Source organism: Procambarus clarkii, chromosome 5 (assembly GCF_040958095.1).
Source record: "Procambarus clarkii isolate CNS0578487 chromosome 5, FALCON_Pclarkii_2.0, whole genome shotgun sequence".
NCBI lineage: Eukaryota > Metazoa > Arthropoda > Malacostraca > Decapoda > Cambaridae > Procambarus > Procambarus clarkii.
In genome coordinates, this window is record NC_091154.1 from 802,121 (window position 1) to 827,883 (window position 25,763).

Here is a 25,763-nt window from a genome sequence, read left to right on the forward strand (position 1 = left end):
AAATTTACCTTTAATAATGAGTATTATTTGCAGACTTTTGGAATGGCAATGGGGAATTTATCGCCATTATCCTTTATCGCCATTGCTTTTAACCTACCAGAACCCATAACAGAAAACTGGACATTACGTCACTTTCCCGACCCATTTTCTAGTACCATAATTTTTAGCCTTATTTATTTATATACCAGAAGGTACAATGGGTTTATGAGAGTACAGAGACTTGAAGTTTTACAGTCTTGTAAAGCCACTAGCACGCATAGCGTTTCGGGCAAATCCTTAATCTAACATAATTTTAAGAAGGTAATTTCTAGCAAAGTTTAAAAAAAAAAAGTTTACAGGTACATTATAAGAAAGTATATAAATACATTATAAGAAGGTATAAAATGCATTGTAAGAAGGTATACAAAAAATAATTGTATAAGAAATTTGACAAAAAAAGTAGGTACATTAAAGTAAATTTAAGGGTTATTCACGGGTACATTGTAGCATAATTTGAAGATTATTGCAAGATATTATGTAGCAAACTATGTGCATAATATGATATAAGATAACAGCAATGATTACAATAGTAAATTTGTATGGCATAGGTACATATAATAATAATAATTATAATTTATTCAGGAAAAGTACATAGATAAATGCAGAGTTACATACATACCGTTGGATTTATAGAGCAAGTACATACAATACCTAAAGCCAGTAATATATATTGGGAAATTGGGTAGCATTAGATATAGTGCGAGTTAGGTAGAGTATTCGTCAAATTGCGACGTTCTGTTAGCAGGACGGGTTTAACGGGCACTTAGTGGAACTCAGTGGAACACCCTCCAACATGCACTACCCAGTGCATCACTGTCCCAACTGCACTACCCAGCGTGCAGTCACGCGCCTCCTTGTATAATGTCGAGATTTTCTGGACTATCGTATATGCTGCTTCAGTATGTGTAGCTGTGATAGTTCCCCCCTCAAGCCCACGCCTTTGATCTCACTCGCATTATGTAATTGTTTATCGTATTGGCATCCACAGAGATCTTTACCATTATTATATTATTAATTATTACCGCCTTTTGATTGTCCAATATGATAGTGTGTTGCTTTTTTGTGATAATTGATGTTAATATTAGTTAATTTAAGTGCCTCTCTTTCTCTCCCCGCAGGTGATGGACCTGGTTGCTCTGTGGCTCTAGCTCCCTGGCCCCTCCTCACATCGCAGTTGCTTAGCACTTCGTATTGGAAGATGCTGTGTCATTAGCACAGAGATGTTCACAGGACCGATGGGCTCCTTGCTGTGGGTCTCCATAATCTCTCTCTGACCTCAAATCCGCAACTTAGTACTTACAGTACCAAAGGCTGTTCTGTGGACGAAGACTTGGAACAAGTCTATATATAAAAGACCTTGTATAAAAGACTTTATTTTGCGTACAAGAGCGTGAGTCCGTCTTGGGGGAAGAAAGTACTTAACTACTAATCATCTAGTTGTGTTTTCAGAGAGGTTGAGCTTCGGCTCTTTGGTCCCGGCTTCCACAAAGTGTTAGAGTGAGTTAGGGAGGCGAGAGGGACAATGAAGGGGTTGATGAGTGTGTGAGGGAGAGTTGATGCGTGGGAGTGTGTTGGAGGCGGTGAGGGAGGAGGAGAGTGTCGTGGTGGAGGAGACAGAGAGGAGAATCTCCCACCACCGTCAGCGCTGCCCGTCTCTTCACTCACTCCTCCGCCGTCAGCTCCTGACGCAGGGATCCAAGATGGCCGCCGCTTTCCGCAAGCTTTTCCGTTCTAGCGACAAACTGGAGCCGCAGTTCCCGCCCGCCACACCGACCAATCAGAGCAGCGCGCGTAGGGAATCATCCTCCGCTTCCAGAACCTCCCAGAACCAGCCAGCTGGAGCGTGGCGCCATGACACCACCTCAGATGAGGGAGAAGTGTTGGTGGATGGTGGAGAAGGCAGTGTTGGCGGCGGCGCCAGCATCGCAGGGCTCAACTCACCCTCCAACACTCGAAGGTTCTTCTCCAGACACACATACCTCGACGGTAGCCGCGTCGGGCCCTCGGAAGGCGTAGTTGGAAGTCCCAAGACTTCGAATCGCGGGAAAACATCGCCTTCTTCGGCGGCTTCCGCTGCGACGGCTGCCGCAGGCCTCTTCAAGAAGAGCAGCAGCAGCAGCAGCGCCGCCAGCAGCGGCCTCCTGAACGAGTCGACGACGAAGCACATGAAGGTAGTGAGAACTCGCAGACTCATGAAGGAGTTCGAGGAACTCTCTAGAACCCAACAGAACGCCAAGGACCCAGTCTTCACAGTCGACCTTGTCAATGACTGTCTCTACGAGTGGAAGGTCAGTGTCTTTATGTGTTCCTCAGCTTATGTGTCCTAAGCTTGTGTCCTAACCTTATGTGTTCCTAACCTTATGTGTTCCTAACCTTATGTGTTCCTAACCTTATGTGTCCTAAGCTTATGTGTCCTAAGCTTATGTGTTCCTAACCTTATGTGTCCTAAGCTTATGTGTTCCTAACCTTATGTGTCCTCAGCTTATGTGTTCCTAAGCTTATGTGTTCCTAAGCTTATGTGTTCCTAACCTTATGTGTCCTCAGCTTATGTGTTCCTAAGCTTATGTGTTCCTAACCTTATGTGTTCCTAGGCTTATGTGTCCTAAGCTTATGTGTTCCTAGGCTTATGTGTTCCTAACCTTATGTGTTCCTAAGCTTATGTGTTCCTAGGCTTATGTGTCCTCAGCTTATGTGTTCCTAACCTTATGTGTTCCTAAGCTTATGTGTTCCTAGGCTTATGTGTTCCTAGGCTTATGTGTTCCTAAGCTTATGTGTTCCTAACCTTATGTGTCCTCAGCTTATGTGTTCCTAAGCTTATGTGTTCCTAAGCTTATGTGTTCCTAAGCTTATGTGTTCCTAAGCTTATGTGTTCCTAACCTTATGTGTTCCTAAGCTTGTGTTCCTAAGCTTATGTGTTCCTAACCTTATGTGTTCCTAAGCTTATGTGTTCCTAACCTTATGTGTTCCTAACCTTATGTGTTCCTAACCTTATGTGTCCTAAGCTTATGTGTCCTAAGCTTATGTGTCCTAAGCTTATGTGTTCCTAAGCTTATGTGTCCTAAGCTTATGTGTCCTCAGCTTATGTGTCCTCAGCTTATGTGTCCTAAGCTTATGTGTTCCTAAGCTTATGTGTTCCTAAGCTTATGTGTCCTCAGCTTATGTGTCCTCAGCTTATGTGTCCTCAGCTTATGTGTTCCTAGGCTTATGTGTCCTAAGCTTATGTGTTCCTAGGCTTATGTGTCCTAAGCTTATGTGTCCTAAGCTTATGTGTTCTTAAGCTTATGTGTCCTAAGCTTATGTGTCCTAAGCTTATGTGTCCTAAGCTTATGTGTCCTAAGCTTATGTGTTCCTAACCTTATGTGTCCTAAGCTTATGTGTTCCTAAGCTTATGTGTTCCTAACCTTATGTGTCCTAAGCTTATGTGTTCCTAAGCTTATGTGTTCCTAACCTTATGTGTCCTAAGCTTATGTGTTCCTAAGCTTATGTGTTCCTAACCTTATGTGTCCTAAGCTTATGTGTTCCTAAGCTTATGTGTTCCTAACCTTATGTGTTCCTAAGCTTATGTGTCCTAAGCTTATGTGTCTCAGTCACCTGAGACGCGTCAGTGTGCCTAACGACCTCCAACACACACTTGATGAGCTCCACAACAATCAGATTGTTTAAGGAGACTGTATTGCTACAGTGTTGCTATGAGGTGGTTACAACAGGTTGTTCGTGCTGGGGAATGTACACAGGAGGTCGACCAGACTGGTGACAGTACACGGTGGGTCGACCAGACTGGTGACAGTACACAGGAGGTCGATCAGACTGGTGAAAGTACACGGTGGGTCGACCAGACTGGTGACAGTACACAGGAGGTCGATCAGACTGGTGACAGTACACACTGGGTCGACCAGACTGGTGACAGTACACACTGGGTCGACCAGACTGGTGACAGTACACAGGAGGTCGATCAGACTGGTGAAAGTACACGGTGGGTCGACCAGACTGGTGACAGTACACAGGAGGTCGATCAGACTGGTGACAGTACACACTGGGTCGACCAGACTGGTGAAAGTACACGGTGGGTCGACCAGACTGGTGAAAGTACACGGTGGGTCGACCAGACTGGTGACAGTACACAGGAGGTCGATCAGACTGGTGACAGTACACACTGGGTCGACCAGACTGGTGACAATACACACTGGGTCGACCAGACTGGTGACAGTACACACTGGGTCGACCAGACTGGTGACAGTACACAGGAGGTCGACCAGACTGGTGACAGTACACACTGGGTCGACCAGACTGGTGACAGTACACACTGGGTCGACCAGACTGGTGACAGTACACGGTGGGTCGACCAGACTGGTGACAGTACACGGTGGGTCGACCAGACTGGTGAAAGTACACGATGGGTCGACCAGACTGGTGAAAGTGCACGGTGGGTCGACCAGACTGGTGACAGTACACACTGGGTCGACCAGACTGGTGACAGTATACACTGGGTCGACCAGACTGGTGACAGTACACGGTGGGTCGACCAGACTGGTGACAGTACACACTGGGTCGACCAGACTGGTGACAGTACACACTGGGTCGACCAGACTGGTGACAGTACACGGTGGGTCGACCAGACTGGTGACAGTACACACTGGGTCGACCAGACTGGTGACAGTACACACTGGGTCGACCAGACTGGTGACAGTACACACTGGGTCGACCAGACTGGTGACAGTACACACTGGGTCGACCAGACTGGTGAAAGTACACGGTGGGTCGACCAGACTGGTGACAGTACACAGGAGGTCGATCAGACTGGTGACAGTACACACTGGGTCGACCAGACTGGTGACAGTACACACTGGGTCGACCAGACTGGTGAAAGTACACGGTGGGTCGACCAGACTGGTGACAGTACACAGGAGGTCGATCAGACTGGTGACAGTACACACTGGGTCGACCAGACTGGTGACAGTACACACTGGGTCGACCAGACTGGTGACAGTACACACTGGGTCGACCAGACTGGTGACAGTACACACTGGGTCGACCAGACTGGTGACAGTACACACTGGGTCGACCAGACTGGTGACAGTACACACTGGGTCGACCAGACTGGTGACAGTACACAGGAGGTCGACCAGACTGGTGACAGTACACACTGGGTCGACCAGACTGGTGACAGTACACGGTGGGTCGACCAGACTGGTGACAGTACACGGTGGGTCGACCAGACTTGTGACAGTACACACTGGGTCGACCAGACTGGTGACAGTACACACTGGGTCGACCAGACTGGTGACAGTACACACTGGGTCGACCAGACTGGTGACAGTACACGGTGGGTCGACCAGACTGGTGACAGTACACACTGGGTCGACCAGACTGGTGACAGTACACAGGAGGTCGACCAGACTGGTGACAGTACACACTGGGTCGACCAGTCTGGTGACAGTACACACTGGGTCGACCAGACTGGTGACAGTACACACTGGGTCGACCAGACTGGTGACAGTACACACTGGGTCGACCAGACTGGTGACAGTACACGGTGGGTCGACCAGACTGGTGACAGTACACACTGGGTCGACCAGACTGGTGACAGTACACACTGGGTCGACCAGACTGGTGACAGTACACACTGGGTCGACCAGACTGGTGACAGTACACGGTGGGTCGACCAGACTGGTGACAGTACACACTGGGTCGACCAGACTGGTGACAGTACACGGTGGGTCGACCAGACTGGTGACAGTACACGGTGGGTCGACCAGACTGGTGACAGTACACAGGAGGTCGACCAGACTGGTGACAGTACACACTGGGTCGACCAGACTGGTGACAGTACACGGTGGGTCGACCAGACTGGTGACAGTACACGGTGGGTCGACCAGACTGGTGACAGTACACACTGGGTCGACCAGACTGGTGACAGTACACACTGGGTCGACCAGACTGGTGACAGTACACGGTGGGTCGACCAGACTGGTGACAGTACACGGTGGGTCGACCAGACTGGTGACAGTACACACTGGGTCGACCAGACTGGGATGAAATTTCTAAATGGAATATAAATATATCTGAAGAAGTTTAATTCCCTCCCTCCCTCTCCCTCCCTCTCCCTTTACTCTCCCTCCCTCCCTCTCCCTTCACTCTCTCTCCCTCCCTCTCCCTCCCTCCCTCTCCCTCCCTCTCCCTCCCTCTCCCTCCCTCTCCCTCCTCACCACCTCTCCAACACACCCTCCACAGTTCCTAATTGGTATATGAAAATTAAAAAGATTTAGGATCGGCGAAATTGACTTAAATCTCACCGGTTTTGAGGGGGGACTTTGACCCTAAAATTGCAGGCGGAGATTATATGGAGAGAGAGAGAGAGAGAGAGAGAGAGAGAGAGAGAGAGAGAGAGAGAGAGAGAGAGAGAGAGAGAGAGAGAGAGAGAGAGAGAGAGAGAGAGAGAGAGAGATGCTCGCAGCAGGGAGAGGTAACCACGGCAACATAGAGGCCGGGGCTGGGTGTGGAGTCTTACAATCCGTCAGTAGGTTTGTACCACACCATCAGGCTGCCTCACACTCCTGGTAGTGAACAGGTCCTGGGTAAGGCATGTCGTTGGCCGGGTCGGAAAACGTCTATAAGCTTAAGTACAGGCACTTGTTCCCCCTTTTTATACACAAATTAATATTTGTGTATCTAGAAGTTTATATCAATATGTGTATGAAATAATTGGGGGGGATGGTCGTAGGGAGGGTGGGGCTAGAAGGATAGGGAGAGGTCAACACTATCCGTTAATTACCACCTCACGACCGTCCTGTGTGTGTCTAACTCCCTCGAGCACTTTGACCTCTTTCCTCCGCTTCCCCCTGACGGCTGTCAACCTTCTTGCCCGTCTTGACCCCCTCACCCCACGCAGTCGAGTCCTCTCCACTCTTATTTATCTCTCAACCTCTCTGCCTCTCAACCTCTCTGCCTCTCAACCTCTCTGCCTCTCAACCTTCCTCTTATCAGCCCTTCTCCACCTGTCAGCTCTGCCTCACAACCCATGCACACCTCACAACACCCTTTCTCGTTCTTCTCACAACCACTATATTCCTCCTGAAATCAGTCTATCCTTACTAACTGTCACTACCTCACAACCACAGCATCCATCTCCCACGTCATTAGATACACGAGTGTTCTGAGGAAGCCGGGAACAATGTGGCTTAGAAGAGCGTCAACATTTGGCAGGGCAATGCTGATGGAGTCACAAACAAAGCGTATGAACTGAAAGAAAGAAAGAATAGTGACGAGATAAAAAAAAAAAGTTTTACATAATCAAAATTAATTAATTTTATTGATGTGGAGCCTCTCTGCTCCGGTTTTATTTTGTGCTCAACCTTTCCCCTTCTGTTTTAACTTTGGGTTTAAGAGTGATTGAGACGTGTTTGAGAGTTAAGATTGTGATCCTAACATGAATATTGGATGAAAATTGGGTTTAAACAAGAGTATTCGTCCAGAAATATATTGTAATGGGCTGTACATCACACAGAGTCTGTCACACCCTGATAAACACATGGACAAAATAACATTTTTGTTTTTATATTAATATACAAAAAGTTACACTGGGTTGTGAGAGTACATAACATTGGTGTTCTTACAATCTTACACAGCCACTAACACACACAGCGATGCCTGCAGGTCCTTATAAGTGAGATGTGCAAAACAAGCAAATATAAGAACAACTTAGTGGAACATGGATATGGAGTCATTTGAGATACTGTATTCAACAAATTAAAAAAAAAAATCAAATTAAAATTCAAATGTTTATTCAGGTAAAGTACATACATACAAGGTGTGATACAAACATTGATGGATTTATAGATAGAGCTAGTACATACAATGCCTAAAGCCACTATTACGCAAAGCGTTTCAGGCAGGAAAAACACTAAAGACTAAAGTTTAATACTAATTGAGGTATTTATTAAAACAACCGCTGATGTAACATATGTAAGACCAATGTAAGAGTATGCAGGGTCAAATGACAACTCTCTCATTGTCAAGAATATAGAGAAAATAAAGCAAATTCTGAGGTTTGTCGTAGGACTAATTGTTAAACTGAGAGATCTGTCATTTGAAGAGAGGACAAAGAGAACTAAAATTTATATTGCAAGAGATATTGAGTTTATATTAAGATCTTGCCTAGAGGAGGCATGATCTCGATATATACAATATCACAGTGAGATACACACAAAAAGTATTTTGTCTTAATCCCAGTCATCACAAAGGATGACTGATGATCCAGAGGCGGAGGCCAACAACTAGAACTTAATCCTCGTAAAGTTATCCAAAGTGAGTAGTAGAAGGTGGGGACCCACAGAGAGCTGAAAATCTGCTTGTAAATAAAAAACAAAAAAATTATGAAGCAGTATGTTATTTTTATTAAAAAAAGCACCATTATTCCATTTTCTGTAATCACAGAGTGATCTGCCATTTTCTTTGGTGAAATACCTCACTCTGCAACTCACTTATGAAGGAAGCATTTAATTTTGTACAGAATCTGGGTTATTAAGGTCTATCACCCTCTGGAGGGTTATTAAGGCCACCACAACACCTTATTGTCCAACCAGCAGGTATACTTTAGTCGCTCACATTGTCCAGGACTAAAGTATACTCTCGCTGTATATACACCGACAGATCTTGGGTATACCTCTCAGTGTATGTGTCCGTGACTATGTTCAACCATGTCATTCAGTTCTTACTAGTCTGAGGACCAAAATGTCAGTCAAAAACTATATTTTATTTTTAAGCTAAGGGAACATAATCCCGTTTTCTTCCGAGCTCAGGAAGCTCTTTCTTATATTCAGCCTCATTGACCCCAAATGTTTCTGGTCCAAATTTGGAATATTGTTATTCTCTCGAGGAGAAAACATTCGCCAGTTTTTTAGCAAGGTGAAAAGGCTTTAACTAGGGTTTCCGTAGTCCAGAAGACATCTTATAATCGATGCAATGAAAACGGAATTATAAAAAAATTAGAACAAATACAGGGGTTACTTTAATATTTACTTTTAATATATATAATGAAAACGGAATTAGAATAAAAAAATAAGAACGAACACAAGGGGGGACTTCAATATTCAGATGTGTTTGGTAATGCAACTCTTCCTCCGAATAGATAATACGTTTTAATACTAAGTATAAGTACATTCCTGACTGTCTGCAGAGTACATAAATACACTTAATTGTGCTGTAACATTTACCTCTCCATATATTCTCCTTATTTTCTGTTAATACACTAATAATTTTTAGGTTGAAGTTTCGTGTTCAAATCTAGTTACACAAGTTTATTTATTTATTTATATATATACAAGAAGGTACATTGGGATTGTGAGAATACATAGCATAGTAATTACATTCTTGTAAATCCACTAGTACGCGCAGCGTTTCGGGCAAGTCCTTAATCTAAGAAAGTTTTAAGTACGTAAGTACTTGTAAAAATTTCTAAAAAAATGATAACAGTTACATAACAAGAAATATATAATAGATTATAGTTTTAAATATAAGGAATTTCGTTTTCAATTTTATTTAACAATAGAGATTTTATACAAAATTTGAAAATATCCTGAGTTACTTTATAATTTAATGAAAGGCTTTAGTTTTATTTTATTGATTAAATAAAACTGTAATACAGTATAATATAGTTATAGTTTAAGTACTAAATTGTAATTAAGAAGCAATTTACATGCCTGTCCTCCTACACTCCCAAAGTTAGGTTAGGTCGGGGTTTTCTATGCAGCTTTTCAGGTTAACTCTAATACTCACAATATTTTGGTGCGATGCTGGCGATTAAGTGTATTTATGTACTATGCCGATAGTCAGGATTGTACTTATTGCATTTTAGTGTTAAAACGTACTGTCTATTCGGAAATTGGGCTGCATTGAAACAGACTCAAGGAACATTCAATAATTATAGTGCAACATTTGTTAGGGTTGTTAAGGCCTATCAACCTCTGGAGGGTTATTAAGGCCTATCAACCTCTGGAGGGTTATTAAGGCCTATCAACCTCTGGAGGGTTATTAAGGCCTATCAACCACTGGAGGGTTATTAAGGCCTATCAACCTCTGGAGGGTTATTAAGGCCTATCAACCTCTGGAGGGTTGTTAAGGCCTATCAACCACTGGAGGGTTATTAAGGCCTGTCAACCTCTGGAGGGTTACTAAGGCCTATCAACCACTGGAGGGTTATTAAGGCCTATCAACCACTGGAGGGTTATTAAGGCCTATCAACCTCTGGAGGGTTACTAAGGCCTATCAACCACTGGAGGGTTATTAAGGTCTATCAACCTCTGGAGGGTTGTTAAGGCCTATCAACCACTGGAGGGTTATTAAGGCCTATCAACCTCTGGAGGGTTATTAAGGCCTATCAACCTCTGGAGGGTTGTTAAGGCCTATCAACCACTGGAGGGTTATTAAGGCCTGTCAACCTCTGGAGGGTTACTAAGGCCTATCAACCACTGGAGGGTTATTAAGGCCTATCAACCACTGGAGGGTTATTAAGGCCTATCAACCTCTGGAGGGTTACTAAGGCCTATCAACCACTGGAGGGTTATTAAGGTCTATCAACCTCTGGAGGGTTGTTAAGGCCTATCAACCACTGGAGGGTTATTAAGGCCTATCAACCACTGGAGGGTTATTAAGGCCTATCAACCACTGGAGGGTTATTAAGGCCTATCAACCACTGGAGGGTTATTAAGGCCTATCAACCACTGGAGGGTTATTAAGGTCTATCAACCTCTGGAGGGTTATTAAGGCCTATCAACCACTGGGGAATTATTACGGCCTATCAACCACTGGAGGGTTATTAAGGCCTATCAATCACTGGAGAGTTATTAAGGCCTATCAACCACTGTAGGGTTATTAAGGCCTATCAACTTCTGAAGGATTATTAAGGCCTATCAACCACTGGAGGGTTATTAAGGCCTATCAACTTCTGAAGGATTATTAAGGCCTATCAACTTCTGAAGGATTATTAAGGCCTATCAACCACTGGAGGGTTATTAAGGCAAACACAATAGCTTACTGACAAACCCGCAAGAATATTTTAACCAGTATCATTCTGAACTAAAGTAAAGTTAGCGAATATACACCGAGAAACTGGATAGTGCAAGTGGGTGTGTGCAAATAAAACAATAACCTAAGCATACTGAAAACGTCCATTAACACAAAACTTATACAAATATAAAAAAGACTGAAGATTTAGTCGTCAATAAGCACATTACATTTGTTTAATTATTTATTTACTTATTTATTTATATTTATATACAACAATCACACTGAAGACCTTGAAGGTGTGGGTGATACAATGGGTAACATTTTTGTGTGGATCTCCACAGGTCAAGTTGCTGCGGGTTGACTCGGACTCCGAGCTGTACCGAGACATGCAGGAGCTGGGCATCCACCACATACTCCTCTCTCTCAGCTTCCCGGAGAACTTCCCCTTCCATCCGCCCTTCCTCAGAGTACTCTCACCCAGACTGGAAAAGGTGGGTGGGCTGCTGTTGATGTTGTTGCTGTGTGTTTACATGTCCTCCTGGCTGGTGGGGTGGTTGATGGTGGTGTTACTAATGTGTACCAAGCCCCCTGGATGCAGATGTTACATTAACTCCCCCAACCCTCCCCAGGGCTTCGTGATGGAGGGAGGCGCCATCTGTATGGAGCTGCTCACACCAAGAGGTTGGGCCTCGGCCTATACCATCGAGGCTGTCATCATGCAGTTCGCCGCCAGCCTCGTTAAGGGTCAGGTGAGTGCTGGTTAACACGGGTCAAAGGTGAGCCACCAGCATCACACCACAAGGTCGGTTGATCAATACTGGTGACCAAACAACCCAGCATCAAACTGCTTCACTTACAATGTTTACACTTAATTATAAGACTAAGCCCAAATTTATGCATGACGCATGCGTCATCAGGACGCCATTAATATCCTGCTCATTCAAAACAGGAATTTTCTCAACTATTAATTAATATGGTTATATATCAACATATTGTGCATGTTTAGGTTAGGTGTTTAGGCTACGAACAAGGAGTTCGCAGCCCGCTATGATGGACGAACATTGACCCTCCCTGGGGACAGTGGTACGGTCGCCATTTCCGACCGCTGCTGCTCTGTTATCTTTGTGGCATTGCATAGTGTGCCCTTCGAGTTTTAGGAGGCCCTGCTTCGGAGATACTTTGGCTAATATGGTACGGTGGTATCCCTCCGTATGAACTCCGGTCTCTTCCGGCAGGTGGCGTGGGGTCTCCTGTGGTACAGGGACTCTTGACTTGAGATTCAAGTCCCCGGTTTCCTCCACGGTTACCTTGCTGGGGTACACTCCGCGGGCATTCTATGCAGAGGCAGCCACGCTCCTGTTTTCATTGTGGCCTTGAGGGGCACCTGGCGGTCGCTTGCACTGGGGTCTCGGCTGCACCTGTTAATCTGTTCCAGGAAGAGGATTTTCCCTCGTTGGTGGCGCAGGACCTGTCGCCTCGTGATGAAGTGGGTGGGGAGGTTCCCCTGCCGCCTGCTGACCCGGTGGTGGTTCAGAGTTCCTCGGCTACTGACCCGGCGTGTGTGGGTGGTGGTGTTCACGACGAGGTGGTGTGTGCGGCTCCGCCCCCACAGTCTGTCTCTTCGCTTCCGACGGCTTCTGTACCTGTTTCCGCCTCTGCGCCTCTGTCACCTTCGACGTCCCTGCAGGCTCCCTCACCTGTGTTGATCCCTTCCCCTTCGGCCGTGCCTGTTCTTTCTCCTGTCTCCTCTGTGGGTGGCGGTCTCCTCCCCCGAGTCGTTGAGGCTGACATTCTGTGGGGTCGTGCTCCCCCGGTTGTGGGGCGGCCTGCCGCCGGCTCCTCTCAGGTGCCTCCTGCAGGGGGTGACAGCTCCGATGACCAACGGCCTGTCCCCAAGCGTTCACGTACGGATGCAGGTGCTTCGCCTCCTTGTATGTGGGCAGAGGAATGTGAGGATGCGGCGAGTGTTGATATTTCTTCTGCGAGCTGTTCCTCTGTGGAGTGTGAGGATGGTGCGTCTGGTGCTGGCGTGGTTCCGGTGCATGGTGTGGGCCCCTGGCGTGGCTCCTGCTGTAGGGGCGGGGGCCGGTGTGGGGCCCGTGGCTCTTGATTCAGGTGCGTTGCCTGCGTCGGATAATTCCAGTTCCTCGTGGGGGGTGGTTCCCCCTTGCGAGGTTGAGGGTGAGCGTGGCGACCTGCTGGTGGTGCTGAAGAAAACTGCTCGCTCTGAGGGTTCCGTGCCCCCTCCCCCATCCCGTTTCATCGGCGGCGATTTTGCCGCCCCTCACGTCTACGACCTGAGGAACCGTATTCTGCTTCTGTGTCTCCTGCTTTGTCGGAGGCGGTGTTGCCGCCTCCGCCCGCTGTTCCAGTATCTCCTGCTTCCACGGCGGCGGTGTTCCTGCCTCACCTGACTAGTTCTTCGTCTTCGGTATCCTCTGGATGGGGCGGTCGCTTCCGCCGGATTTGGTCCCTGAGTATATGACATACCCCCGGCGTCGTGAGGGCCGTTCCCTTACCAAACAGGAGTATTTGATATGGGAGGCTTATAAGCGGAAGTATCTAGCGTGGAAGTTCCCTGAGAAATATCCTCCTAAATGATTAGTGTGTGTTGTGGTGTTGCGCATGAGTGCGCGGTTGTGGGGTGGGGTTGCTTGTGTGTGTCTGGGTGGGGCGGGTTTTGTTTTCCAGTTCCTGCGTGCTTGGGTTTGCTTGTGTGGGGTTTGCGTGTGTGTCTGTGTGTCCGTGTCTTTCTGTATATGTTGTGTGTGGTTGGGTGTGGTTTTATACTTCCGGCTCTGTGTCTTGTGTGGCTGGTTGTACTGTTGTGCTGCTGTGTTGGTGTGTTTGGTGTGGTGATACTTTAGTTTATGTTATGTACTTGTGTCCTTATGGCCTTCTGGTCGTGTGCATGTGTCTTTTTGCACTTTTTGTTTGTTTTTGTACTTACGGTTCTCTGTGTGGTTCTGTTTTCTGTTATTAATGTTTTGTGTTTATTGTACTGGTTATGTGTCCTGTTCTGGTGTTTGTTCTGTATTGTGTGCCCGTGTTGGGGTTTGTTGCGTGCTCTCTATCATGTGTATTTGACTTTTAGTTCTTCTTGTGTTTAGGTTCTTGTCATGTTGTATTACTGTATTCTGCGCATCTTGCATGTACTCTTGTTTTTATTTTTATGTGGTTTTCTGTTTGTACATTGTGGTTTCTTTTATAAAAAAAAAAAAGTATAAAATCTTGGTGCAAAATTCTCATAACTCTCCAGAATATCATCAACCTTTCTGTTGTGTAACGGGGTGAGAATAGCTTGAGCTACCTCATCCCTTTGTGTGTATTTTACCTCAATAAACTTATTTCAATTTCAATTTCTGTTGTGACACATCCAGGCTATTTGTTCAGGAACAGTCCTTATCTCAGTGTTTCTATATACATTAATCAACGGACAATCAAGAACATAATGGGCCAGCGTGTGAGACCTTAACATTCCACATAGTTTACACTTGGTGTCATTATCATTAACACCTGTTCCATATTCCCAGTAATATTTGTACCCAAGCCTGAGCCGCATGTACACAGAGTCACTCCAAGCATTTCTCCTTTTACTGTAAGTGAAATGGGTGTTTTGACACACATACATGTAGTGTTGCATGGTTTGGCTTCCCTCATACATTATACCTCTCCTCGCCACTTCTGCCTGTGCCTGAATATTTCTGATTTTACTTCTTATTTCTCTCATTGATAAAACACATTCAATGTCAACTTGTGATTTAGATGTGAACCCGTTTGGCTACATCATCTGCCACCTTGGTGAGCACTATTCCTGTAATGGTTGAGACGTACCATTTCCAACTCTTAATTTTCCTGTCCACAGTTCCAAACTCAGTATATTCCCTTTTTAGGACACCACACCCTGCCCTGCCATCTTCACCCACCGACCCGTCAGATTATACATGTAAACAATTGCCTCTTGGTAACCCGGAAGTGTTCAGACGTCATCAGTTCTGAGTCCTGTGTAAACTGTTTGTCATTCATAAACAGCTGGGGTTGGCGGGTGGATGGAATGGACTGGCCTTTGTTTATGAGGATGGGCTGCTCTTACACTCCTGGCCCGGGTGTTCCACAGTGGGTTTACCCCCCCTACACTCCTGGCCCGGGTGTTCCACAGTGGATTTACCCCCCCTACACTCCTGGCCCGGGTGTTCCACAGTGGATTTACCCCCCCTACACTCCTGGCCCGGGTGTTCCACAGTGGGTGGAGAATTCAGTGGGACGTCCTGAAAGGTCGCGACTTTGGTGATCCAATTTGAGATAAAGAGGTTGATGGAAAAAGAAAGAGAGGGAGAGGGAGAGAGAGAGAGAGAGAGAGAGAGAGAGAGAGAGAGAGAGAGAGAGAGAGAGAGAGAGAGAGAGAGAGAGAGAGAGAGAGAGAGAGAGAGAGAGAGAGAGAACATTTCATCACAAACCAAACAACTTAAACAGAAATTATATTACAAATGATGAACCTCTATTTAATATTTTAACAAAGCGATACAAATATATCAATCCTCTTCTAAGTCTTCAGAGAGCCTCTCTTCCCCTGCTCTCTCCCTCGAGTCTTCCCTCTCTCTGCCTCTCCTTCTCCCCTTTCTCTGCCTCTCCTCCGTCTTGTACGAAGCGGCCTTAACCAAGCTGCCACTCGTACCATCTGACCTTCAATATAATTCAGTTTACGTACAAAAAAAAAATCTGTATAAGATCTTCTCCAAGGGTCCCCATGGCACAGTAGTCTACGTACTCCACTCACATTTGACATATCCGGATTCAATCCCTGAGCTAGACAGAAATGGATATGGGGAGTTATCTACCACCTAGTGCATCTGTTCACCTAGCCGTAAACAGATACCCGGGAGTTAGGCAACTGTTGTGTTGTTGCATCCTGGGGGAGGGTCAGTAATTGGTCCAAATTGAACCTCGAAAAGCCTTATATATAAATATATATATATATATATATATATATATATATATATATATATATATATATATATATATATATATTTATATATATATATATATATATTTTGGTAGCAGTCTTTCCTGTAGACATATATTATTAAATATGACCGAAAAAGTAAGATTAATAATTCTAACACGAATTTTCTCAATCTTTCGTACATTACGCTTCACTGTTGGAGGTAAATCAAAAATCACTTCTCCAAAATTCATTTTTATTTCTAGTCTGACGCGACACGGGCGCGTTTCGTAAAACTTATTACATTTTCAAAGACTTCACAAATACACAACTGATTAGAACGTATCTCTGATTTTATATCTACATTTGAGTGAGGTGGGAAGGGTGATGTGGCATTAACACAAGACAGAACAGGAGGGGATATTAATAGGGTATTAAAAGTATCAACACAAGACAGAACAGAAACAATGGGTATTGAATAGAAGTGTTTGTAGAAAGCCTATTGGTCCATATTTCTTGATGCTTCTATATTAGAGCGGAGTCTTGAGGTGGGTAGAATATAGTTGTGCAATAATTGGCTGTTGATTGCTGGTGTTGACTTCTTGATGTGTAGTGCCTCGCAAACATCAAGCCGCCTGCTATCGCTGTATCTATCGATGATTTCTGTGTTGTTTACTAGGATTTCTCTGGCGATGGTTTGGTTATGGGAAGAGATTATATGTTCCTTAATGGAGCCCTGTTGCTTATGCATCGTTAAACGCCTAGAAAGAGATGTTGTTGTCTTGCCTATATACTGGGTTTTTTGGAGCTTACAGTCCCCAAGTGGGCATTTGAAGGCATAGACGACATTAGTCTCTTTTAAAGCGTTCTGTTTTGTGTCTGGAGAGTTTCTCATGAGTAGGCTGGCCGTTTTTCTGGTTTTATAGTAAATCGTCAGTTGTATCCTCTGATTTTTGTCTGTAGGGATAACGTTTCTATTAACAATATCTTTCAGGACCCTTTCCTCCGTTTTATGAGCTGTGGAAAAGAAGTTCCTGTAAAATAGTCTAATAGGGGGTATAGGTGTTGTGTTAGTTGTCTCTTCAGAGGCCCTCTGAAGAGACAACTAACACAACACCTATACCCCCTATTAGACTATTTTACAGGAACTTCTTTTCCACAGCTCATAAAACGGAGGAAAGGGTCCTGAAAGATATTGTTAATAGAAACGTTATCCCTACAGACAAAAATCAGAGGATACAACTGACGATTTACTATAAAACCAGAAAAACGGCCAGCCTACTCATGAGAAACTCTCCAGACACAAAACAGAACGCTTTAAAAGAGACTAATGTCGTCTATGCCTTCAAATGCCCACTTGGGGACTGTAAGCTCCAAAAAACCCAGTATATAGGCAAGACAACAACATCTCTTTCTAGGCGTTTAACGATGCATAAGCAACAGGGCTCCATTAAGGAACATATAATCTCTTCCCATAACCAAACCATCGCCAGAGAAATCCTAGTAAACAACACAGAAATCATCGATAGATACAGCGATAGCAGGCGGCTTGATGTTTGCGAGGCCCTACACATCAAGAAGTCAACACCAGCAATCAACAGCCAATTATTGCACAACTATATTCTACCCACCTCAAGACTCCGCTCTAATATAGAAGCATCAAGAAATATGGACCAATAGGCTTTCTACAAACACTTCTATTCAATACCCATTGTTTCTGTTCTGTCTTGTGTTGATACTTTTAATACCCTATTAATATCCCCTCCTGTTCTGTCTTGTGTTAATGCCACATCACCCTTCCCACCTCACTCAAATGTAGATATAAAATCAGAGATACGTTCTAATCAGTTGTGTATTTGTGAAGTCTTTGAAAATGTAATAAGTTTTACGAAACGCGCCCGTGTCGCGTCAGACTAGAAATAAAAATGAATTTTGGAGAAGTGATTTTTGATTTACCTCCAACAGTGAAGCGTAATGTACGAAAGATTGAGAAAATTCGTGTTAGAATTATTAATCTTACTTTTTCGGTCATATTTAATAATATATATATGACAATGTCAGACCACGGAGGAAAAATGAAACAGGAAATTTCCTTAAGTACTTTCGTATATTAAATTTGACCTTCTGAAGATGTATTTAATATACGAAAGTACTTAAGGAAATTTCCTGTTTCATTTTTCCTCCGTGGTCTGACATTGTCACATTCTTAATCACGTGTTTATTTTCGTGATATACACACAATATATATATATATATATATATATATATATATATATATATATATATATATATATATATATATATATATATATATATATATATATGTCGTACCTAGTAGCCAGAACTCACTTCTCAGCCTACTATTCAAGGCCCGATTTGCCTAATAAGCCAAGTTTTCCTGAATTAATATATTTACTATAATTTTTTTCTTATGAAATGATAAAGCAACCCTTTTCTCTATGTATGAGGTCAATTTTTTTTTATTGGAGTTAAAATTAACGTAGATATATGACCGAACCTAACCAACCCTACCTAACCTAACCTAACCTATATTTATAGGTAAGGTTAGGTTAGGTAGCCAAAAAAAGCTAGGTTAGGTTAGGTTAGGTAGGTTAGGTAGACGAAAAAACATTAATTCATGAAAACTTGGCTTATTAGGCAAATCGGGCCTTGAATAGTAGGCTGAGAAGTGCGTTCTGGCTATTATATATATATATATATATATATATATATATATTAGTATATTTTGGTAGCAGTCTTTCCTGTAGACATATATTATCAAATATGACCGAAAAAGTAAGATTAATAATTCTAACACGAATTTTCTCAATATTTCTTATGTTTCTTTTCACTGCCGATGGTAATTGAAAAATCAGTTCTCCAAAATTCATTTTTATTTCTAGTCTGATGCGACACTTGAACGCGTTTCGTAATAACTTATTACATTTTCAAAGACTTTAGTTTACACACACACAACTATAACCTGCAAACACTAAACAGATTTCTTACTATGCTATAATTCAAACGGCTTTTCATTTTATATACCTGCATATGGGTGAGGTGATATGTTACAACAGTTTTGGATGAGGTGAAAACAAACTTTCAACACAAGACAGAACACGAAACAATGGGTATAATATTGGGTAAGTTAAAGGGAAGAATGGAAGTAACTGCAGAGGGCTTATTGGCCCATATTTCTTGATGCTTCTATATTGGTGCGGAGTCTTGAAGTGGGTAGAATATAGTTGCGCATTATTTGGCTGTTGATTGCCGGTGTTGACTTCTTGATGTGTAGAGCCTCGCTGATGTCAAGCTGCCTGCTATCGCTGTATCTATCGATGATTTCCGTGTTTCTTGTTAAGACTTCTCTGGCGATGGTCTGGTTGTGGGAAGAGATTATATGTTCCTTAATGGAGCCCTGTTGCTTATGCATCATTAATCACCTGGAAAGAGGTGTTGTTGTCTTGCCTATATACTGAGTTCTTTGAGGCTTACAGTCCCCAAGTGGGCATTTGAAGGTATAGACGACATTGGTCTCTTTCAAAGCGTTCTGCTTTGTGTCTGGAGAGTTTCTCATGAGTAGGTTGGCAGTTTTCTTGGTTTTATAGAAAATCGTCAATTGTATCTTCTGATTTTTGTCTGTAGGGATAACGTTTCTATTAACAATATCTTTCAGGACCCTTTCCTCCATTTTATGAGCTGTGGAAAAGAAGTTCCTGTAAAATAGTCTAATAGGGGGTACAGGTGTTGTGTTAGTTGTCTCTTCAGAGGTTGCATGGCATTTCACCTTCCTTCTTATGATGTCTTCAACGAAACCATTGGAGAAGCCGTTGTTGACTAGGACCTGCCTTACCCTACCGAGTTCTTCATCGACTTGCTTCCATCCTGAGCTGTGGCTGAGAGCACGGTCGACATAAGCGTTAACAACACTCTTCTTGTACCTGTCTGGGCAGTCACTGTTGGCATTGAGGCACATTCCTATGTTTGTTTCCTTAGTGTAGACTGCAGTGTGGAAACCTCCGCTCCTTTCCATGACTGTTACATCTAGAAAGGGCAGCTTCCCATCCTTCTTCATCTCGTAAGTGAACCGCAACACAGAATTCCACTCAAATGCCTCCTTCAGCTCCTGCAGATGTCTGACATCAGGTACCTGTGTAAAAATGTCGTCCACATACCTGCAGTATATGGCTGGTTTCAAGTTCATGTCGACTAAGACCTTTTGTTCGATGGTACCCATGTAGAATTTCGCAAATAGTACCTCCTAAAAACATCAAAGACTGCACTCTGAGCCTATCACTTGGCCTGACAGGCTCAAATTTTTTTTTTTTTTTGGGGGGGGGGGGGGGGCAACTGTAATAATGTATTGAAGTACAATACTGTAGTAGATTTCCTTAAAATCATAAGTTGGACAGTAGTAAACATACTTTTATATAAACGTTCAATATCGCATTTGAGTATATTCACACTTATATATCACAATATACAGTACTGTATAGCTGTGAATATACTTAGCATTAGTATATTTCTTGAAGGTGATAGAAAGGGTGATATCAATGATTATAGCATGAATCTTCTCTATTTTTCTTATGTGTTTAGTCACAAAGAGACCTCGATGCCTCCGGATAATCATGGTAGAGACATCATTGTCCGGAGGTGCTTGGTGAGGTCTGGGTCTTAAGTGTTGGCAAGGAAGCCAAGTCATTATTTTGTGTATATAAGGTGGGTGTGTTTTTCTTATGAGTATAACTTCTAGGATCTCGCAATCTTCTTTGGTCAGTGGTAAATTCTATAATTATTGTATTATCTACTAGTATGTTCCTAGTGAGTATTGTGTTGTATTCACTTTACATAAGGTTTCTAGGGGCATTAACTTGTAGATGGCAGGACAGTCTCTTCGAAAGTTTTGTGGTGGTCATAGCAACATAAGTAGTTTGAAGGTGACATCTTTCATTGGGGGCATGTAAATTGGTATACTACCAATTGAGAGAGTTGTATTGTTTATTATGGCTGTTCTTGAGTCAGCAGCAGTCCCTTTTGTTTGGAAGTAAATAGTGAAATCCAATTTTTTATCTGGAGCTGTCAGTTTCACTCCATTTGAAATTGCATTTTTAATATTCTTTCTCCTGTTTTTTTATAATATGATCTAAAAGTGGATTTGTAATAGAGTTTTATTGGAGTGGTGGTTGCTTGAAACCACCACTCCAATAGTGGTGGTTGCTTGAAACCACCACTCCAATAGTGGTGGTTGCTTGAAACCACCACTCCAATAGTGGTTGTTGCTTGAAACCACCACTCCAATAGTGGTGGTTGCTTGAAACCACCACTCCAATAGTGGTGGTTGCTTGAAACCACCACTCCAATAGTGGTGGTTGCTTGAAACCACCACTCCAATAGTGGTGGTTGCTTGAAACCACCACTCCAATAGTGGTGGTTGCTTGAAACCACCACTCCAATAGTGGTGGTTGTTGTTGTTCTCTTGGTGTTTATAGAGAACACCAACGGCAACAGCAAGCAATGCCTCCCAAAAAACTATTTTACAAATCCACTGTGAGTTCACAGTATAAAACCAGAAGAAAGAATAATAAAAAATTCAATTTCAAATGTAGTGAAACTGACAGCCCCAAACCAAAAATGGGACTTCATAATTTACTACCAAACAAAAAGGGCTGCTGACTTAATACTCAAGAACAGCCCCAATATGCAGTACAACTTTCTCCAAAAAGCACACAGGACATACGTCCTGTCCATGATAATACCTCAGTGAAGGATGTCACCTTGGCTGGAGGTGGCTTCCATGACTACTACTTTCTGAGCATCACATGTGGTGGCAATCCTTACAGAGTAGAACTTTCCATTTGTATTCACGAAATGGCTCTTTGAATTACCTTCCAAATACTGTTTACAATGCAGTATCTGCCTCCAACCATTATTCTTCATAAAAATTCATCAGTTTCCCCTACTGTAACAAACATTTACATTTCCGTAGGGACGGATATCACGGAAACACAGAGCCCCAAAGGAATTTAATAAGAGATCAGCCGAGTCAGCCTTCAGGTCCCTGGTCAAGACTCACGAGAAATATGGCTGGGTCACACCTCCGCTCTCCGAGGGGTAACACAGGTCAGTACGGCTGAGTCACTACCCCGCTCCACTGAGGGTGACCCAGAACACTGATTCAATTCCAATGCCATGCTCCAAAGATTATCTCTCATATACCTTATTATCTGTACTGTACTGTATATGCAGTATTTCATCAGTATTATAACAAAACAAAAAACTGTCCTTATCAACCACTAATATCATCAGTGCCTCACCACAACTCACATCTTCACTACCACTAGCAATACTGTACATCTTACCACCACAATCCAGTCTCTACTACTAACAAGAGTCAACGTTGCAGGACCTGACCTACCTCAACAACTCTTCAGCGTTCATCAATCCATCCGAGTGATATCCGATCCACGATTCCAGTTACAGGCAAGAATCGAATCCTCTTTGCAAGTGTATCCAGTTTTCCTTTGTTCCTGCTGAAATAACCCTCCCAAAATGCTCTCTGATCCCACAATGTTTCAGATGTAGATTCACAACTCACCTCTTTTGTCTGCGAGTACTTCAAGGTAGAGGCATCAAACAGGGGTGTTTTGATAATCTAGTCATGTGATTAATGCTGGTTTTGATAATCTAGTCATGTGATTAATGCTGGTTTTGATAATCTAGTCATGTGATCAATGCTGGTTTTGATAATCTAGTCATGTGATCAATGCAGGTTTTGATAATCTAGTCATGTGATCAATGCAGGTTTTGATAATCTAGTCATGTGATTAATGCTGGATAAAAGACATTTTAGGCTAAAAGTGTCAGTAATTTTTGTATTACATTATAGACAGTTGTTATATCATCGAATACGAGGACTTAATTGAAAAAGGAGTTTAGATTTTTATTGCATTCTCATCAATTACTTTTTCCTTGAGTAGGAGGAACCTTGGGGCCCTAAACGAATTGTGTTTGGTAGTCATTTGCTCATTTGTTTACAGCTGAATAATAAACAAGTGAGCAGAGTTGTTTTTAATGATAAACAAGTGAGCAGAGTTGTTTTTAATGATAAACAAGTGAGCAGAGTTGTTTTTAATGATAAACAAGTGAGCAGAGTTGTTTTTAGTGATAAACAAGTGAGCAGAGTTGTTTTTAATGATAAACAAGTGAGCAGAGTTGTTTTTAATGATAAACAAGTGAGCAGAGTTGTTTTTAATGATAAACAAGTGAGCAGAGTTGTTTTTAATGATAAACAAGTGAGCAGAGTTGTTTTTAATGATAAACAAGTGAGCAGTTATTTTTATCACATCATTGCTATTGTAGTACAGTATAGTTTTGTTACTATTAAATGCAAATAATTTGACCTAAAAATGTTCTATACATTTTTTAACATTTGGGTTCAAGGCAGAAAGGTTAAAATATTGATATATTTTTATGCATTTATATATCCGTTAGTCACTCCTAATGAAATAGAAGCCTTGGTGGAAACGTTTAGAGCACATTTAACAAGAACATCATCACCTGTACTATTACAAAGCTGCTTCTGCCCTAAGTAGTCTGATGGAGATTCGTATAAATCACTTCAATCAATCAGTCACTTCTTTCAATTTAACTGTGTTAGTCGTGGCAGTCTGTAGTTTAATCTCCACTCTCTACTACACCTAAATGGTCACAAATTATTAAATATTATTAATTGTATGGTTAACAGTTTTCCCTAATGTCTGTCACCATTGTTTTGTTAAAAGGCTTTTCAAATTAAAGCCTAAAGACTAAATTTAAAGTCCTGGAATGCTGGATCAGTTACTAATGTCAGTTAAAAGTTTTGTGAAACTATAGTTAACATTTTGCTGTCAGGACCTCAAGGTAACAGAGAAAATATGAAAAATACTTTTTATTTGCAATAATATTTTTCAGGATTTCATCCTTGGACTGTTCAGCTATATATATTAATAATAATAAATATAATAATAATAATAATACCCAGAGAAGTCACATTAACATTATATATCAAAGAATAAATCCTCAAGAGCCTTGATGAGGGTTCGAACCAATGCACTGAGAGTTCCCAGACGTGCTCTAGTCTGGGTACATGTTGTGGTACAGTTGACTAGAGCATGTCTGGGAACACTCAGTGCATAGGTTCAAACCCTTATCATGGCCCCTGTGGATTTACTCAATAATAATAATAATAATAATAATAATAATAATAATTTATGTTTACAAAATATTCACTAGAACATGGTACAATGACTGAAAAGTTATTACTGTACACAAAAAAAAGTAATGAAATCAACAGTATGTAAAGTGTTTCAGGCATTTAAAAGTACCGTATATCATGGTGTGCCTGACAAGCAAAATATTGTAGTTACAAATCAAATGGGAAAAATTGCATTTGGCAATTTGCACACAGGATGCAACCACAAATAGGAATAGGAGCAGTGTAAGGGTTAAAGCAAAAATAGACACCAAAATCCAGCACAAGGTAGTGGAAACTATTCTCTGAGCTAAATGTTATCTACAAATAAATGGCAGATGGCACGTGAAGGATTAACATTAGACTGATGTCACTAACACTGATCCAATCCTGGTACAATGTTACCAATGCTGGTACAACCTCACTCCAATGTCATTTAACTGTCAGGAATTAACCCCGTAGGCAACACATGCAGGAGTAACATTTAATCAATGTTGGATCAATGAATCATTATATGACAAACATTGCACAGTATCAAGGTGTAATCACTGTTTGATGAACATTGCACCTTATTATGGTTTAGTGATTCTTGAATCAATGTTTAATTATCATTAAATCAGCATTTTCAACTTTGATTCATAAATACACAAATGTCATTTGCCCCAGATATACCATTAGCAGGAGGGAGTTATTTTCCAAATTTCATGTTGCAACTAAACACCTCTACACTGTTTGCTGCTTTCTCTACACCGAACATACCAGTCCTCTAGTTAAGATCAGTCACATACCATTACTGTACATGACCAAACAACCACTTTTAGTAAACAGTACCCAGTTCCTGATATGCCAACAGTCAGTCAGCAGTGCACAGTCTAAAAGATAGTTCAGTTATTAATTCTGAAGCCAAGGCACCAACTTTCCAGTCAATATTGATTTCGTCAGCAGTTTCAGATCTAACCATAAAAAAATTAATGTAGTTTCAGGACAATGGAAACTCCACAGAAAAGCATTTAGCATAAAGCAAAGACAGACATTGGGAACATGTTCTTATATACTAGTTCCATTCTATACGTATTTCCCCACGAAATGTACTCAGACTTGTATTAGCCATCCCCGGTGTGTATGTGTGACTGCACCTCTCTGCAATACAATGTATCCCATAACATATGGGTCTTGTGGTGCTTGTGTGTACAGTCTAGTACTTCTTAGTGCACCTGTCTGTATGTCTAACTTTCTATACGCCAAAATACTGTAGAGTGATATACTATATATATAAAATGGGGCCTCGACTTATGATGCTAATCCGTTCCCAGAGACGGATCGTAAGTCGAAATATCGTAAGTCGAGGCGATTTTTCCCATAAGAAATAAAGGGAATTGAATTAATCCGTTCCCCACCCTCCAAAATATTAACATACAAATACATTTTATACTGAATACAATGTTATTTTTTCTAACTACAATACAGTACCTAAGTTGATCTTACCTTTATGGAGGGCTCTTGATGGCGTATGGAAGATTGTGATGAGGGGGGAGGAGGAGAGTTGTT

At 42.4% G+C, this 25,763-nt stretch overlaps 1 protein-coding gene across 1 annotated transcript; it reads left to right on the plus strand.

Annotated features, from left to right (window-relative positions):
- The first annotated feature begins 608 nt into the window (after positions 1–608).
- On the plus strand, positions 609–25,040 carry LOC123766785 (ubiquitin-conjugating enzyme E2Q-like protein CG4502). Its single transcript, XM_069337786.1, has 5 exons — positions 609–2,327; positions 11,385–11,534; positions 11,673–11,792; positions 21,972–22,105; positions 22,389–25,040. The coding sequence occupies exons 1-4, from the start codon at positions 1,596–1,598 to the stop codon at positions 22,098–22,100; spliced, it is 1,131 nt and encodes a 376-aa protein (XP_069193887.1). The 5' UTR covers positions 609–1,595; the 3' UTR covers positions 22,101–22,105; positions 22,389–25,040.
- Positions 25,041–25,763: the final 723 nt, after the last annotated feature.

Coding starts and splice junctions, on each gene's coding strand:
- LOC123766785 (XM_069337786.1), top strand. CDS start 1,596: ATGCGTGGGAGTGTGTTGGAGGCGGTGAGGGAGGAGGAGAGTGTCGTG. Junction 11,535..11,672: donor TCTCACCCAGACTGGAAAAG/GTGGGTGGGCTG, acceptor AACCCTCCCCAG/GGCTTCGTGATGGAGGGAGG. Junction 11,793..21,971: donor CCAGCCTCGTTAAGGGTCAG/GTGAGTGCTGGT, acceptor ACATTTCCGTAG/GGACGGATATCACGGAAACA.